This window comes from Aspergillus niger, assembly GCF_000002855.4.
Source record: "Aspergillus niger supercontig An04".
Classification (NCBI taxonomy): domain Eukaryota; kingdom Fungi; phylum Ascomycota; class Eurotiomycetes; order Eurotiales; family Aspergillaceae; genus Aspergillus; species Aspergillus niger.
This window is the reverse complement of record NT_166539.1, coordinates 2,348,180-2,362,868: the sequence shown is the minus strand read 5'-3', so window position 1 is coordinate 2,362,868 and position 14,689 is coordinate 2,348,180. Positions and strand designations below refer to the sequence as shown.

The window sequence follows — 14,689 nt, the reverse complement described above, 5'->3', positions numbered from 1 at the left end:
ACTGCGTGGCATGCAGTGGTTACCATCTCTTTGCAGAGGCATACATCAGTGAGGGCTGTGGGACGCCGAGGCAGGCCCTGTCATCTCGGCTGGGGGTCAATTTGAAACGAGCCGGATGCTTAATTTAGTGACGGAGTAACCGCCGTGCCCTGACCATCTCAAGACCTGGGGAGTATCGGCTAATTGGCCTAAAAATTACAACAGCTGGCAGGGTCCTCAACACAATTTGTGAGTAGGCCATGCAATTTACTCTTATGCCGAACTGCCGCTTGATCCCTGCGAGTCGCGATGAAACCCCGCCCACTAACATGCGACACTCGAACCGTTCCAGGAGACAGACCCAGCCAGCTGACGCGGTGGTATGTCGATCCGGATAAATTGCCAGGGTCGCTTCCTCCGCCTCCTGCTGAGGCCTGAACCTGTCTGGTAGCTTCCCGATGGCACGCCGCCAATCGCTTCATTCTGCACGGAGAACCGTCGGCGTCAACGGCGTGTTCCTGCAGACGAAGGATGCTTATGTGAAACGCCATGGCGGCCGTGCCGGGAAGCGAAGATGGTTATTCATGGAAGTGTGGAGTAAATTCTCCGGCAATGGTTTTTCTTGGCGCTGGACCGCCGTTTTGTCCCGGTGTCTTGTTGGCAGCTAGCCTTCTAGGGCGAGGAGAGACAACTGGAGATGCTATGACATGAACTGACAGCCTTGTTGACATGTGCTCGGAAGCAAGCTATATAGTTCACTTGGCGTGCCTGTCGATTCCTTCCTTTTCCGACGCCTTGCTAGGATTCATCCTCACCCATCTAGTCCGGAGGATCTCGCAGCAACAACTCACTCACATGCATACTCCATATCTTCTGGGCGCCCTTGCCGCCCTGGCTGCTACCGCCGTCGGTGCTCCGGCAGAGCACATCAAGAAGCGAGAGAGCCGGACGAGTGCTCCCTCAGGGTGTCTGACGGTCGGATCGGATGGAACATATTCCACCATCGGCGACGCGCTTGACGCTCTAGGCTCATCCACTTCGTCCGCTTGCATTTACGTTGCCAGCGGCACGTATGAGGAGCAGCTGACCATTGACTACGCTGGCAACCTCACCTTGTACGGTGAGACTACCGACACCAGCACATACAAGGACAATGTGGTGACCATTACCCACACCATCTCGTCGTCGGATGCCGGCTCTCTCGACAAGAGCGCCACCGTCAACGTGGTCTCGGATGGGTTCAGCATGTACAACATCAACGTGGAGAATGGATATGGTGAGGGAGCACAGGCTGTAGCGTAAGTATGCCGATCTTCCCGATTCATTGAGATTGTTGGGCTAATGGCTTTGCTAGCCTTGTCGGAAACGCAGATCAACTGGGCTTCTATGGATGCCAATTCAGTGGTTATCAAGACACTCTCTATGTCAAGGCCGGTACCCAGTATTACTCCAACTGCATGATCGAGGGTCAGTATTTGTCCAAGCAGCACCATTAGCAAATTGACTAACTATTCCAGGCGCGGTCGACTACATCTTCGGCGATGCGTCCGTGTGGTTCGGCGAATGTGACATTGTGTCTAACGGCGCCGGTGCCATCACGGCCTCATCGCGCGAAACCTCCTCTGACTCAGGCTGGTACGCTATCGACAACTGCAACATCAAGGCTGCTTCGGGAGTCTCTCTCACGGAGGAAGTCTACCTGGGCCGGCCGTGGCGCGTGCTGGCGCGAGTCATCTACCAGAACTCAGTGTTGTCGGACATCATCAACCCCAAGGGATGGACGACCATGGCAGACGGTGCGACGCCGCTGTATTATGAATACAACAACTCTGGTGCGGGATCGGACACATCTGATCGCGAATACGAGACCTCCATTTCTGCTGCGGTTGACAAGACCACAGTGCTGGGCGAGACTTGGGGAGACTGGATTGATCGGAGCTACTAAGTGTGTTGTGGGCTGGACCAAAATTCAGACAAGCACCTCATCGCGGGGGGGAGATGAGGCCATCGTATGATCGCCCCCCACCACTAGTACAGGCATACTCCATACTCCAATATGACCGTCAAGAACTTGATTTTCTTTCCCGCTTCGGCAGCCTGGATCTCATCCCGAAGACTCTATTTTCCAGCAGATCCCGCCCATATCCCGTAAGAGATCCCGCCCACTCTGGAGTCAATCTCTGCTCACCACTCGGTATCCAGATGGCGTAATAGATCCAAAATGAGGCCCGCGCGTCTATAAGATAGCATAATCAGGGAATGGCCCATTCACCGCGAGGTCATCAATCAGCACAACTAGGCAATCCTACCTACACCGTCCCCTCAAGTTACAATGTCTACCACTTCACCAACAGACAGTAAGAACGTCACCGATGCATTTGACATTGAGCGACAAGCATCTGTTACTGCAGCAGCAGTGCAAGTCGCACCCAAGTCACTCGGGGCAGGCGTAAGTCACCATCCTCCATCCTGAAAAAACAGTGATACACTAACGCATCTCATATGTAGTCAGCGCTAGCTCTAGGCGCATTCGGCACGACTTTGACAACCCTATCTCTGAGTCTGATGGAATGGCGCGGCGTAACCATCACCAACGTCTACGTGGGCAACTTCTTCTTCATCGCAGCATTCGGACTTGTCATCACCGCGCAATGGGAACTCTCCGTGGGGAATGGTTTCGCGTACACGGTATTCAGCGCATTCGGTACATCTCCCTCATAGACCCTATTCTGTTCTTGCAGAATAACGAAGCTAATCAGATTGATATTCCAAACAGGCCTCTTCTACGCCGGCTACGGCGCGATCCTCACCCCTGCCTTTGGCGTAGCACAAGCCTACGGATCCGACACAGCACAGTACAACAACGCGCTAGGGTTCTTCATGATATTATGGACAGTATTCGTGTTCGCGTTTCTGATAGCATCGCTGCCGACAAATCTGGCAAACATTTTGGTTTTCTTCTTCGTGGACTTGGGGTTCTTGACTGTGGCGGCGAGTTACTTTGCTGATGCGGATGGACACGCTGAGTCGGCGAGGGCATTGCGCAAGACAGGAGGGGCCAGTTGCTTTGTGGCGGGGATGGTGGGGTGGTATATTGTGTTTCATTTGTTCCTGAAAGATAATAGTTTGCTGGAGTTGCCGTTGGGGGACACGGGGAGGTATTTTGCGAAGAGCAGGAAGCGAGAAGAGTAGATGGACAGTGGGTGTGGGTATGCCCTGCAGATCAGAACAGCAGTTAGTACTAATTAGTGGTAGTATATCTGGGTATATTGTATTGAGTTAATTATTGTGCAGCCACGAGATAAGCTTATGGTCTAAGCCAACCCCGTAATTGTGCTGGTTGTGCCATATTCGGCGGGATAACGACATCTCCCCTCCACTGGAGCATCCAACGATTCTCTCCTTGTCGATCCACGATGCGATGTGCTTCAGCCCGCGGATGGCGTGATCCGTGCGCGCCATTTACAAGCTTCCAGCGCAATCACCACGTCTTGACTACTTTTTGAGTCCATCAACAGATATCAACTTATAAGCAAGTGATTGCCCAGTGCCACCATGCCTGCTGCAGCATTTCATCAGAGCCCCTCACAACCCCCTCACTCTCCCAGCACATTATCATAACCAGCTCAACATGACCCAAACTGACATCCCAGCCACCGATCCAGCTGTCTACGAAGCCTACAAAGCCCAATGGGCCTCGTTACCCGACACCGCTGATGCCTGGCTAGCTCGGGCGCGTGAAGTAGCCACAGTCCTAAGCCAGGATGCTGCGCAGCGCGAGCAAGAGAACAAATCCCCACGGGCGGAAGTAGCTCTACTCAAACACTCTGGCCTTCTAAAACTACTCGGCCCCAAGAAATACGGCGGAGGCGAACAGCCCTGGAGCGTGGGATACAAGGCAATCCGCGAGGTAGCCAAAGGAGATGGGTATATACATCCCCCTCCCCTTTCTTCCATAACCACAATATACCACAACAAAACTAACCAAGGTAAACAGTTCAATCGGTATGCTCCTAGGCTACCACCTCCTCTGGTCCACAACAGCCAACGTAGTCGGCACCCCCTCGCAAGCCGACCGCATCCACCAGTGGATAATCACAAACAACTACTTTGTCGGCGGGGCCGTCAACCCCCGCGATAGCGATCTATCCATCACTTCCGATGGAGAGGACATCATCTTCAACGGGGCCAAATTCTTCAACACGGGAGGCGTCGTCTCCGACCTCACTGTCCTAGAAGGTGTCCTCGAAGGTACAGGCGAGCACATCTTCGCGCTCGTCGAGACCCGTCAGGCGGGGATCAAGTTCGCCCATAACTGGAATAACATTGGTCTACGATTGACGGAGTCCGGAGGGGTCAAGATAGAGAATGTGCGTGCGCCGTGGAAAGATGCATTGGGATGGGACGATGTGTCGAAGAGGCCGCGCGAGGAGGTTCTGGGTGTGCCGTTTGCGAGTTTGTTGCTTCCCACGTACGTTATACCTTCCATCCTTCCATTTGATCCATTAATGAACACAGCAATACTGACATATCCATTGGATAGGATCCAACTCGTTTTCAGCAACTTCTACCTCGGCATCGCTCAAGGCGCACTAGCCTTCGCATCACAATACACCGTCAGCACGACCCGCCCATGGCCCTTCGGCGGGGACAACAAGCCCTCCGCGACAGAAGAGTTCTACATTCTCGAGCGATACGGGAACTTCTTCGCGCATCTCCGCGCGGCCGAGGCGCTGGCCGATCGGGCTGGAGAGGAGATTTCGTCCTTGTATCGAGAGCATGCGGATAATCGGCCTGGATTGACGGCCAGGCAACGGGGTGAGTTGGCCGAGTGGATTGCCAGTGTCAAGGTGGTTACCACGGATGTTGGGTTGAGGGTAACGTCTGGTATCTTTGAGGTTACTGGTGCCAGGGCGACAGCGGTGAAGGTCGGGTTGGATCGGTTTTGGCGTGATATTCGGACGCATACGCTGCATGATCCGGTGGCGTATAAGAATCGCGAGCTGGGGAGATATGCTTTGTTGGGTGAGGTGCCAGAGCCGACGTGGTATACTTAGGTGGCAATGGACGGTAGCGATTAAATTAATGTGTTATGTTTGAGATGGACTTAGTGCACGTATGGCAGTACATTTCACGGTGAAAGCGTCGCTAGTACTATTAACAAATGGATGAATGGTTGCTCCGCACTAGCAGTATCATACTGGAACATCAAGGTTGGTAGCGAAGCAGTAGGTATCGAGCTACACTGACTGGAGACAGGAAAGGTATGGGAGGAGTGTCCATTTTATTGCAACTAACTAACAAGACAACCTAGTAAACCATACCAACCCTCTCCAATCATTCTCACTTTGTCGTCACTACTACCTGGAAAACCTCACTGACTTACTACATCTGCATCTGTTGGCCCCGCTGACTAGAAGGCGGAATGACGGCCAGGATCGCTGCACAGGAATAACGAGTACCAAGGCTGGCTTCATTGCCATAAGAGATCTGAGAAAAGGCCATCTCCTCATGCTTTGGTTGGGTGAGCCAGGTAATGCCCGGGAGGTAGTATGTCGGCCAGATATCGTTAGCCACCTGGCAAATTAAAGGGTCAGCTCCCTACGCCCAAAGGAAAACCTGGGATGCAACTTACCTCATCTAGGCCTTCTTCCTGTCCGCGATCAGACGTAAAATAGCCTCGGAAACGCGGGGCTACTCGAGCACCCCCTCCCTGATAGAGGCTGTTTGGCTTCATTGGCAGATGGTGCTTTTCTCCAAGCCAGAAGGCATCTTTCATTTCCGATACTTCCCGTGTCAACAGCAGCCGTCTCCAGTGCTGGTCCACGTCAAGTGCACTGCTGGACTTCCAAGGGTACACTTCGTTGTAGCTGAGGGAATCCTCTTTGCCCTCTTTCAGGTAGGTTTCTGCAACAGGATTCCAACCTCCACTCTGGGACAGATACCCATACCTACGCTTAGGCTTGGGGACTTGCCCAGGGACACCCAGCTGAGGGTTACCTGCATAGTCTCCATTGTATTCCAGGACCGGGAGGATGCTGACTTCAATACCAAGTGCTTCAAAAATAGCATAGACAACAAGGTCGGCGCCCTTCAAGGCACGTGGGAGTTGAAGCTCGGCTATATCCGAGGAGTGGGGATAGGCATGAGAGCAGAAGACTCCAAACACGCCGCCTAAGTCAGAAGATCAGCCTTCGTAAATTCCAAGTACAGGGCGGGAATAAAATAATCGGGAACAACCTACCATCTTTCATGAAGCCAGGGGTGTTCAGTAGACTCTCAACCACCCCATAGAGTGGGAAAGCCCGTGGATCAATGGCTGGACGGATAGGGGCAAGTATGGCACCAGGCATTTCCCGTACATAGAGATTGTACGTGAGAGTGATCCGATTGCCCGCTCTGATAGTCTCAATCTCATGCTCGCAATCCGAGTAGAAAGCCGCCCATTGGATATCAGAGCTACTCTGCCGGCTCCAGTCAAAGTTAGTCTCCTGCCCGTGATGCTGCACAATCAGGTTGCCTCCTTCAAACTGGCACGGCAGGCAAACCACAAGTGATCCAATCTGGTGCTCCGAGCGTGGGGTGTCAACGTGCTTTCGGAAATGCCCGGAAGGGCCCGAGTATACCTGCAATGCGTTCAGTCAGCACATGTAATGCTAGGGATTCGGAACAAACGGACATTCAGTTTGTACAACTCAGCCTTGAGCTTGCGGAACTGCAGCCGATTTTCAGTCTCGCTGCTAATACCAGGGAGAAGGATCTGCTCGATGAGTTCGATAATGCCAAAATCGGCTGGATGGAAGCTCGTCAGGAATCGGTCGGGATCCAGTTTGCCTGCCCTGCGGTATTCGGGGTCAAGGATGTCCTGCCCACCCCTACCAAAGCTTGCAGGTTGGCAAGCATCAACAAGCTCTTGGAGACCATGGATTGAAGAATCACTGGCAATGTTTAGCAGCGGCAGTGTGAGCCTTTGTGCGGTGGACTCGTGCTCATCACCCCAGTGAACGATTTGCACACGGGGCGACATAGGTCCAGCTGCATATTGCTCGGAGTCGATGAGATTCGTGGTCGGAATGCTGCCCCCGCATGCAAAAGAGGCAGATGAGGTCTCGCTCTCGATCGCCTCTCTCAACTGCCGACAAGCCTGTGTAAAGGCACCAGTCGCTAGGGAGGAAGATCCGGTACTGTTCTCTCTCACTGTTGCCAGACGTGCCGCACTCAAGGTGTCTAGGAGTCGGTCCATGAAGCGAGCAGGGGAGTTTGAAAGAGCCTTTGTCTCACGAACATTTCCCTTGAGTTTCTCCCCCGGTCTATTCTCAGTTTCTGTGTCTTCTGCATCGGTATCTCCTGCATCAGTCTCTCCTGCATCGATACCTTCTGCGTCGGTGTCTTCTGAATCGGTCTCTCCTGCACTGGTATCTTCTGCACCAGTGTATTCTATGTCGCTGTTTTCCGTTCCCGAATTATCTGTCTCCATAGCCTCTGATTCCTCATAATCTTCATCGTCGAGATAATTCAGGTCGAAGGTTTGCTCCTCGCCTTCGTCTTCCTTGCCCTTGACCACCTTGGAGTTGACAGCGTTCCATCGGCTATTCAGCTTTCGGAGCACTTTTTCGTTTGCAAGAATATCAGTGTTATCCTCCACGTAGCCCGGAAGAAGGCGTTTCAAGTTGTCATGGAGTTGAGAAGCGATTTTCCGCAGCTCCCCGGCACCCGGCCCATCCCATTTTAATGGCTTTGGGGGATTTTCGGAATCTCTGTTCCCATATCTCCAATAAGGCCTGTAGTCCAACTGTTCAAGGATGGAACGATTGAGCCGGTAAACGCGCACGAGAAAATTGTCAAGACACGCATCGAGTTTACAATCCTGTCATATCATGTCAGCACATTCTGAGAATATTTTCAGTCGCTACTATAATCTTCTAATCTAAATGTGGCACCGCAGGGGGCAATAGTAAAATGACAAATAGGAACCCGATGGGGCAAATTACCTCGATGGCGGTTTTATGGGCCCAATCCTCCAGGTCCGCGAGAGTGCGCTCAAAATGGGGTGGTGAGAGAGTCCGACGAGGCATTTTCTGTTTTGTTAATGATTAGAGGAATCGTTGTTGTCGGTTCTGTGAGATGATTGGAAACAGGCTCAGGGGGTGAGGCGGGGTGAGTATTTATGTTGAGGGAGAAGAGTCCGGATGAGGAGGGAATAGGGCAAGAGTGACGGCATGGAAAGTGCATATCTGCAAGGCTTCCAGGCAGCACAGGCAGCAGTCTGGAGCCTCGAGGCTATAACCATGGGTTACCTGCATGAACCCGCCATGTGTAACCAGTCGACACACTCATAGCAGTGATATGTTGAACCATTTACACACCGCAGTGATGGATAATTCAGACCGACAGTAGAGATTGGAAGACTGCAGGATGGGTAAATGTATGAAAAAGGAAGGTTCCGATCATGATCCAGCTTGGGGACTGAGGTATTAACTTTGTCCTACGCGGGTACGGGAAGAGCCATCAGTGCAAATTTATGAACTGCTCTATTACAAGTCATTTACTTCAATACGGGTTTACTGGCTCATTAACCTGTCAGAACTAATTTGGCTGGATTGGATTGTACTAAATTATTATTTACTGATTGTGATGATAGTGTACTTCCTGTTGGTGCGAAGCTGATAACATGGCTTCATGGTCTGAGAGCAACTGCGATCGAATGTCCAGCAGGTGTATCGCACCCACTGAAGGGATAGCGTAGGGAGCTTTAACTCAGATAATGAGTATATAATCCCCGGGTTCATCTATTGAGTCTTGCCAGCAACTATCTTTCAGATCATTCATGCTTCTGGCTGGGTCGATTGTAGGCGGCAATATATACTGAAAACACAACAATCAGATCCCTAATCACCTGCCTTGCGTGTAACCCAAACATCATGTGCCATCGGAGGCCGTACTATTTATATGAAGGAAGTGTACGCTCTTATATGGAGATTGGACATCTATCAGTCTGACCCTCTCCAGCCATCGGTGTGGATTCCTGTGTTTCAGAAGCCTCGTGAGCATGCCACATGACATCAGGATCGGCGCCAGGCGCGCCCACAAGATATAAGCAGCAGCGTCAGACACTGTGTCCTCTGACATCTCTCATATTCTGACAATGATCGCATCAGCAGTATATACTCTTCTGGGGCTTGCCCCCATCGTCGCCTCATCTCCCACTCAACTAACCCTCAGCTCAACCACACCATACCTTGACAACGCCAAATCTGCCGTGAATACGCTGCAGGGATGGTATAATCAAACAACCGGGCTGTGGGATACGACCGGCTGGTGGAATAGTGCTATTTGCCTCACCGTGCTGGGCGATCTCACGGCTTTGGACCCTTCAATGCTCAACTCGAGCTCGGCAACTTTCAACAATACATTCATCCAAGCCCCAACTTCAACTCTTTCACATAGTGTTCGCAAACCAACCTCCCAATATAAGCGTCAAGTACCCCTGAACGACACCGAATCTAGTACTGAATTTCTCAATGACTACTACGACGACGAGGGGTGGTGGGCCTTGGCGTGGATTCAGGCCTACGATTTAACTCAGGATCGGCGATACCTGGATACCGCAGTGAACATCTTTGATGATATGACAGGCGGGTGGGATACTACATGCGGTGGGATCTGGTGGGACAAGGATCATACTGGCAACAACGCTATCGAAAATGAGCTGTTCCTGAGCGTCGCTGCTCATCTAGGGCGTCGGGATACCGAAAAAGCGTCTTACTATCGTGACTGGGCAATGAAAGAATGGGATTGGTTCGAGAATAGTGGGTTGATCAATAGCCAAAACACCATTAATGATGGGCTGGATCTGACGACATGTCACAATAACAACGGCACCGTTTGGAGCTACAACCAGGGCGTAATTCTAGGAGGACTGGTCGAGTTGTCGCAGATGGTCTCGAACACATCGTATCTTACCACGGCGCACCGAATAGCTGATGCAGCCATGCAGGCATTGGGCGATACCAATGGGATACTCAAAGAATCCTGCGATCCGAACTGCACTGGGGATGCGCCACAATTTAAAGGTATCTTGATGCGAAACCTTCAGATGCTGTACCAGGTCAGTCCTGACGACGGGCTGAAGCAATTTCTGCAGCAAAATGCCAACAGCATCTGGCAGAATGACCGGGGCGATGAAGATCAACTCGGCCCCGTCTGGTCAGGGCCTTTCACTGCTGCTGATGCGTCAACACAGAGTTCTGCCTGTGAAGCATTAGTGGCGGCGGCGGCCATTCGCTGAACCTTTGTGACTGGACTGGTGCTTCATGTTGATAGTCACGGAGAGCTAGATTCACGCCGAACATTCATGACACTGTGCAGTAATCGGCCATCACGGGACTGGTGCTCAAATTTACCATATAAAAGCCTGCTTCGCCGTCTTTCCCTCCATCTTCTGCATTTTACTCGGATGAGTGTGTCCGAACCAGTGCGGCTGGGAGCAGAGAGTCTCGAGTTGCATGTTCCAACGCGGGTCTGCCATTCAATTCAACCTCTCTGATCGCCCAATGAGGCACAGAACAGCACCAACGCGGAGCAAGACAGTGAATCCTCAAACTGGCCATGGATTCTACTACCTCTCAGCTCCATGCTGGAGTGTTGCTTTCATCTCACAATCTTCCATCTCACATTCTCTCATCTACCATTCTCCCATTTACCTTTCCCATACAACTTGACTGTTTAACTCACTTTCCCACCTGGAAAAGTACGTCAGATCAGTCCCAGACTCGAGAGGGAAACATCAAAAATGGAGACACCAGACTATATTCTTGATCTGGAAGGCGAGATCTATATTACGTTGAAGTATCCTAATTGCGAATTCGTTCCCTGTCAACAAGAAGGACCGCAGAAGGTCAGCTCTGAAGTCGTGGACCACGAGCTATTGCAACGTTGGATGGGAATGGCTATAGACGCCGGAATCATGGACGAGAAGTATAAGAAGCTGACGACTGTTCCATTTCTGGTTGAGCCTGATGACGACGAAATCCAGGCGATTGAGCTGGAGAGTGGCATCTGGGGTATCGGCGGGCCACCTGTTGACATACTCCCCAGCTCACTGCTGACCGCAGAGGAACGAATATCGCGCAGACGTGCCAGGGAGGAATTAGAGAAAAAGATGCTCCAGCTCATGAGCGATGAGAGTGACACTGAGGCAGTGGTTATCTTCCAAGCATCGGCGAAGCATCTTATGGCCGCATCGTCGTACTTTAGGTCCCTTCTCACCATCGGCATGGCAGAGAGCAACACATTCCAGGCGGAAGGAAGACTCTCGACAACAGCAGAATGTTGGGATGAAGACGCGCTACTCTACGTTCTGAGAATCATTCATTGCCAGCACCATGAGCTTCCTGACAAAGTTGACCTGGAGATGTTGGGCAAGGTCTGTGTGGTTGCTGATTACTATGATGTCCGTGATGCGGTACGTTTTGCAGCTCGGCCATGGATTGCCAAGCTTGACCCCCAAGGACCCGACGACAGCTACCGCGAGTCTGTGATCTGGCTCTGGATCGGAATATTTTTTCGAATGCCGGGTGTTTTCAAGGCAGCGAGCTTGGCTTTGATCAAGGAAGGAAAAACACACATGCCGCCTCTGGGTCTTCCGATTCCGGCACCGATCGTGGGTAAGTGTATATCTAACCGGTATAACACGAAGTACGCTCGCTTACAACTAATTAGAAGAAATCAACGCCCGCCGAATCAAGGCCATTGAAGGATTGATGGACCACATCTATCATGTTGAAGACGAATACCTGAGCGGGAAGAGGGGTTGCTCGTTTGAATGCAGTTCCATGCTGTATGGGGCCCTTATGAAGAACATGAGCGTATACGGACTGAGCAGGTCTGAGTTCAGGGCGCCCTTCACACACAATAGCTACACGTCTCTTGCGAATCTCATTGATCGGTTCAGGCAGCCGCGCTGGTACGATCCTAGGAGTTCCAAGTATCTCTGCTGGCAGTACCTCGAGCACGAGTGCCATGATGCCCACTTCTGGGAAATTAGAGCAGGAAGGTTCCTTGATGATGAAGGTTTGGAGTTGAAGGATTTTATCAAGATGGACTGATGACGGACTGAGGATCCTGACATTTTCTCCTTTGTATGCCAGCGATGTTTTGCTGATCGGGTGGTAAGGAGCCGTCGTGACTTAGGTGATGAAACTGGAAGCAGTGAAGAACTAGTTGAAAATTGTATCTAGGAATAGCATCTGAGCTTGTTGTACTTGGTCCTTCTTGAGTGCGTGGGTGTAACCATCGCTGCCTCAGGCGGAGATTATCGATCATGTGCGGAGCTAGTCCCAATCTAGAAGTTACTACTATCTACCTAGGTAAGCTAGGTAAGTTAGTCAGCTGAAGATTTCCCAGCTTGGAAGTGATCAATCAGCCAATCAGAGAAGGCATAGTAACCGTGTGCGCACTGCCTGAGGCAGCTTTGCCTCCCGCAATTATTGAGAAGAGGAAAAGCAAGCAAATAGATGAAAAATTGATCGTCGACAAGCCACTTTACTAGGAGTCAATATCACCATCCACCCTTTCCATGTCACGGATAAATCAATAATGGTATCGATAAGAAGGTCTAGTGCAGATAAACCATCGACTTCGAGACAATGCCCTATTCCAGCATTTCTTCCCGCCCCAAAAGATCAGTCTCACTCTTCCTCTGCATATTCAAATCCACTAAGGGCAGCCATTCAATGGTGCCATGTGTGAGAAAGATGGTGCATATGCAGCGTATCATGGCTGGCTGTTAACTTCCTTTTGTGCCGTCTGCAGCATTCGATGGCTTCGGTCCAGGCTTTGGCATGGGAGATCCGCAGTATCCACTGAGGTTTGCGGTTCCAAGCTGCTGCCGTCGTTATTGGCTCCTTGACCGTGATGGCAAACCGATTGACCATTCAGACGAGATCCGAGTGGACCCGAATCTGGCAATGGAGATAAGAGCTTGCTGACGAACTGCAGAAAAATTTGGGAGAGGGACAGGAAGAAAAATGGAGTAAAATGGCGTGCCGAATTAACCAGCCCATCTGCGTCACAACAAACCCAAGTCTCCGAGTCCCAGTGACCCTAAGCAGCACACCATCATGAGTTTATCAACAACGACAGTCGAAAAACGGCTACTCGCAACTGCAGAACATCTCAATGCCTCTAATAAATTCCGTCCAGCGTCCGTTCCGTGGGTACATCCCCATTTGGAGCAGGGCGTGGTGCCGATTAAAGGCCGCCAGCTGCGTGCCTCGCAACCCATCCGAAAGGGCGAGCTCCTGATGATTGACGTGCCCTATGCGCTCATTCCCGTCGTCGATGATCCGGCCAGTAGCGATAGTCTCCTGTGCAGCAATCCAACCTGTAGTCGTCAGACGCAGCACAGTTCGGGACGAATCTCGTGTCCCAATCGCTGTCTCGCAGATGTAGTCTGGTGCAGTTCGACCTGCCAGGAAGCTGATCAATTGCGCCATGAATTCGAGTGCACCTGGCTGCAGAGATACGCCTCGCCCATCCGCGCAAAATGGGGCGAATACGACTTCGGCATGATGTGGCTGATTGTCCGCATCCTCGCCTCACGCCAAACGGAGCGACAGCAGCTGCTTGATGCCAATAACGAAACGACTCAGCGTTTCAAGGGTGGCTGGGAAGCCATCCAGTCCTTCTGTGGCTCGATAGAGAGCTGGTCACACGCCCAGGTGCGATCATGGACAGCGTTGGTGAAGAAGTATCTTCGCAGTAGTCCGATCTTGCCACACGACCTAAGCGTTGACGAGATCGTGGCTCTGATCTGCCGGGAGGAAGCCAACTCATTTGGCTTGTATCCGCGGGAGACGGGTGTATATCCTGTTCCAGAACCCCCTGTCGACCGGGGAGAGCAGTTTGGTGCGGCCGTTTATCCTCGAGCAGCGATTGCTAACCATTCGTGCAGTCCTAATGTAAGAGCCTCCAAGTCCACCCTTGACTATTAGCTAATATGACCGGTCCAGATCATGCATAAACCCGATCATCACGGACGAATGGTGTTTACTGCCTCGAAGGACATTGCAGCCGGCGAGGAGTGCTGCATATCCTATTTCGACTTGAGCAAACGCGTCGACCTTAAGTCCCGTCGAGATCACCTTCAGGGTCTGTTCAGATTCGTCTGCGGGTGTGACCGATGTACGGCTGAGGAGCCATCGGAAAAGGAGTCCGACTGGGTTGGACTGCCTTTCTTGGAATAGAGTGTTAGCACCAATGACTCTTATAGGCCGAGAATGTCTAGTGTTTCTCGGGATACTCTTGGGTTCGGTTTCTTTGCCTGCAGTTTAAGCGCCGATATGTCACCAGCTGGTCCTGGTGTGAATTTATACAAATATCTGATAGAAGAGATGATAGAAATGTTCGGTTAGATTTAAGTGATCCACGTAATCATTGCCATCCTTATCCCGTGTCATCGAAGGTTATGTCGATCGTTCGTGTTTAACCTGATCCTTACACGCGACATATGCTATTTCGCGGTCAATTGGCTCGTTGACAGCCAATTTAATCTCGTTTCTCGACTTATTCTAGAATCCTAGATAATATCCCCCTCGAAAACAATGCCGCTTCGCTCCTAATAAATGCCGCCTCGCTCCTCCGTTACCATCTCGGCCAGGGTCAGGCTACACGATCGCCGGCTGCCCAACGTCTCGATCCGATGACAGGC

General features: G+C 51.5%; 7 protein-coding genes across 7 annotated transcripts; 6 read left to right on the top strand and 1 right to left on the bottom strand.

Moving 5' to 3' along the window:
- Positions 1 to 834: 834 nt before the first annotated feature.
- Positions 835 to 1,924, top strand: An04g09690 (uncharacterized protein; the record flags this gene model as incomplete). The annotated part of the gene is made up of 3 exons (XM_001402288.3): positions 835 to 1,277; positions 1,334 to 1,446; positions 1,497 to 1,924. 3 exons carry the CDS (start codon positions 835 to 837, stop codon positions 1,922 to 1,924), a joined length of 984 nt encoding a protein of 327 aa, XP_001402325.1.
- Positions 1,925 to 2,311: 387 nt separating this feature from the next.
- Positions 2,312 to 3,171, top strand: An04g09680 (uncharacterized protein; the record flags this gene model as incomplete). The annotated part of the gene is made up of 3 exons (XM_001402287.1): positions 2,312 to 2,428; positions 2,488 to 2,683; positions 2,756 to 3,171. The coding sequence occupies 3 exons, from the start codon at positions 2,312 to 2,314 to the stop codon at positions 3,169 to 3,171; spliced, it is 729 nt and encodes a 242-aa protein (XP_001402324.1).
- Positions 3,172 to 3,610: 439 nt separating this feature from the next.
- Positions 3,611 to 5,036, top strand: An04g09670 (uncharacterized protein; the record flags this gene model as incomplete). The annotated part of the gene is made up of 3 exons (XM_059747780.1): positions 3,611 to 3,906; positions 3,977 to 4,438; positions 4,523 to 5,036. The coding sequence occupies 3 exons, from the start codon at positions 3,611 to 3,613 to the stop codon at positions 5,034 to 5,036; spliced, it is 1,272 nt and encodes a 423-aa protein (XP_059605280.1).
- A 236-nt stretch (positions 5,037 to 5,272) lies between these two features.
- An04g09660 (uncharacterized protein) lies at positions 5,273 to 8,054 on the bottom strand (the record flags this gene model as incomplete). Its single annotated transcript, XM_059747779.1, has 7 exons — positions 5,273 to 5,276; positions 5,366 to 5,556; positions 5,615 to 5,632; positions 5,768 to 6,153; positions 6,224 to 6,605; positions 6,659 to 7,714; positions 7,971 to 8,054. 7 exons carry the CDS (start codon positions 8,052 to 8,054, stop codon positions 5,273 to 5,275), a joined length of 2,121 nt encoding a protein of 706 aa, XP_059605279.1.
- Positions 8,055 to 9,124: 1,070 nt separating this feature from the next.
- An04g09650 (uncharacterized protein) lies at positions 9,125 to 10,267 on the top strand (the record flags this gene model as incomplete). The annotated part of the gene is made up of 1 exon (XM_001402284.1): positions 9,125 to 10,267. One exon carries the CDS (start codon positions 9,125 to 9,127, stop codon positions 10,265 to 10,267), a length of 1,143 nt encoding a protein of 380 aa, XP_001402321.1.
- Positions 10,268 to 10,771: 504 nt separating this feature from the next.
- An04g09640 (uncharacterized protein) lies at positions 10,772 to 12,086 on the top strand (the record flags this gene model as incomplete). Its single annotated transcript, XM_001402283.1, has 2 exons — positions 10,772 to 11,645; positions 11,701 to 12,086. 2 exons carry the CDS (start codon positions 10,772 to 10,774, stop codon positions 12,084 to 12,086), a joined length of 1,260 nt encoding a protein of 419 aa, XP_001402320.1.
- A 1,014-nt stretch (positions 12,087 to 13,100) lies between these two features.
- An04g09630 (uncharacterized protein) lies at positions 13,101 to 14,393 on the top strand (the record flags this gene model as incomplete). Its single annotated transcript, XM_001402282.3, has 3 exons — positions 13,101 to 13,940; positions 13,992 to 14,152; positions 14,252 to 14,393. 3 exons carry the CDS (start codon positions 13,101 to 13,103, stop codon positions 14,391 to 14,393), a joined length of 1,143 nt encoding a protein of 380 aa, XP_001402319.3.
- Positions 14,394 to 14,689: the final 296 nt, after the last annotated feature.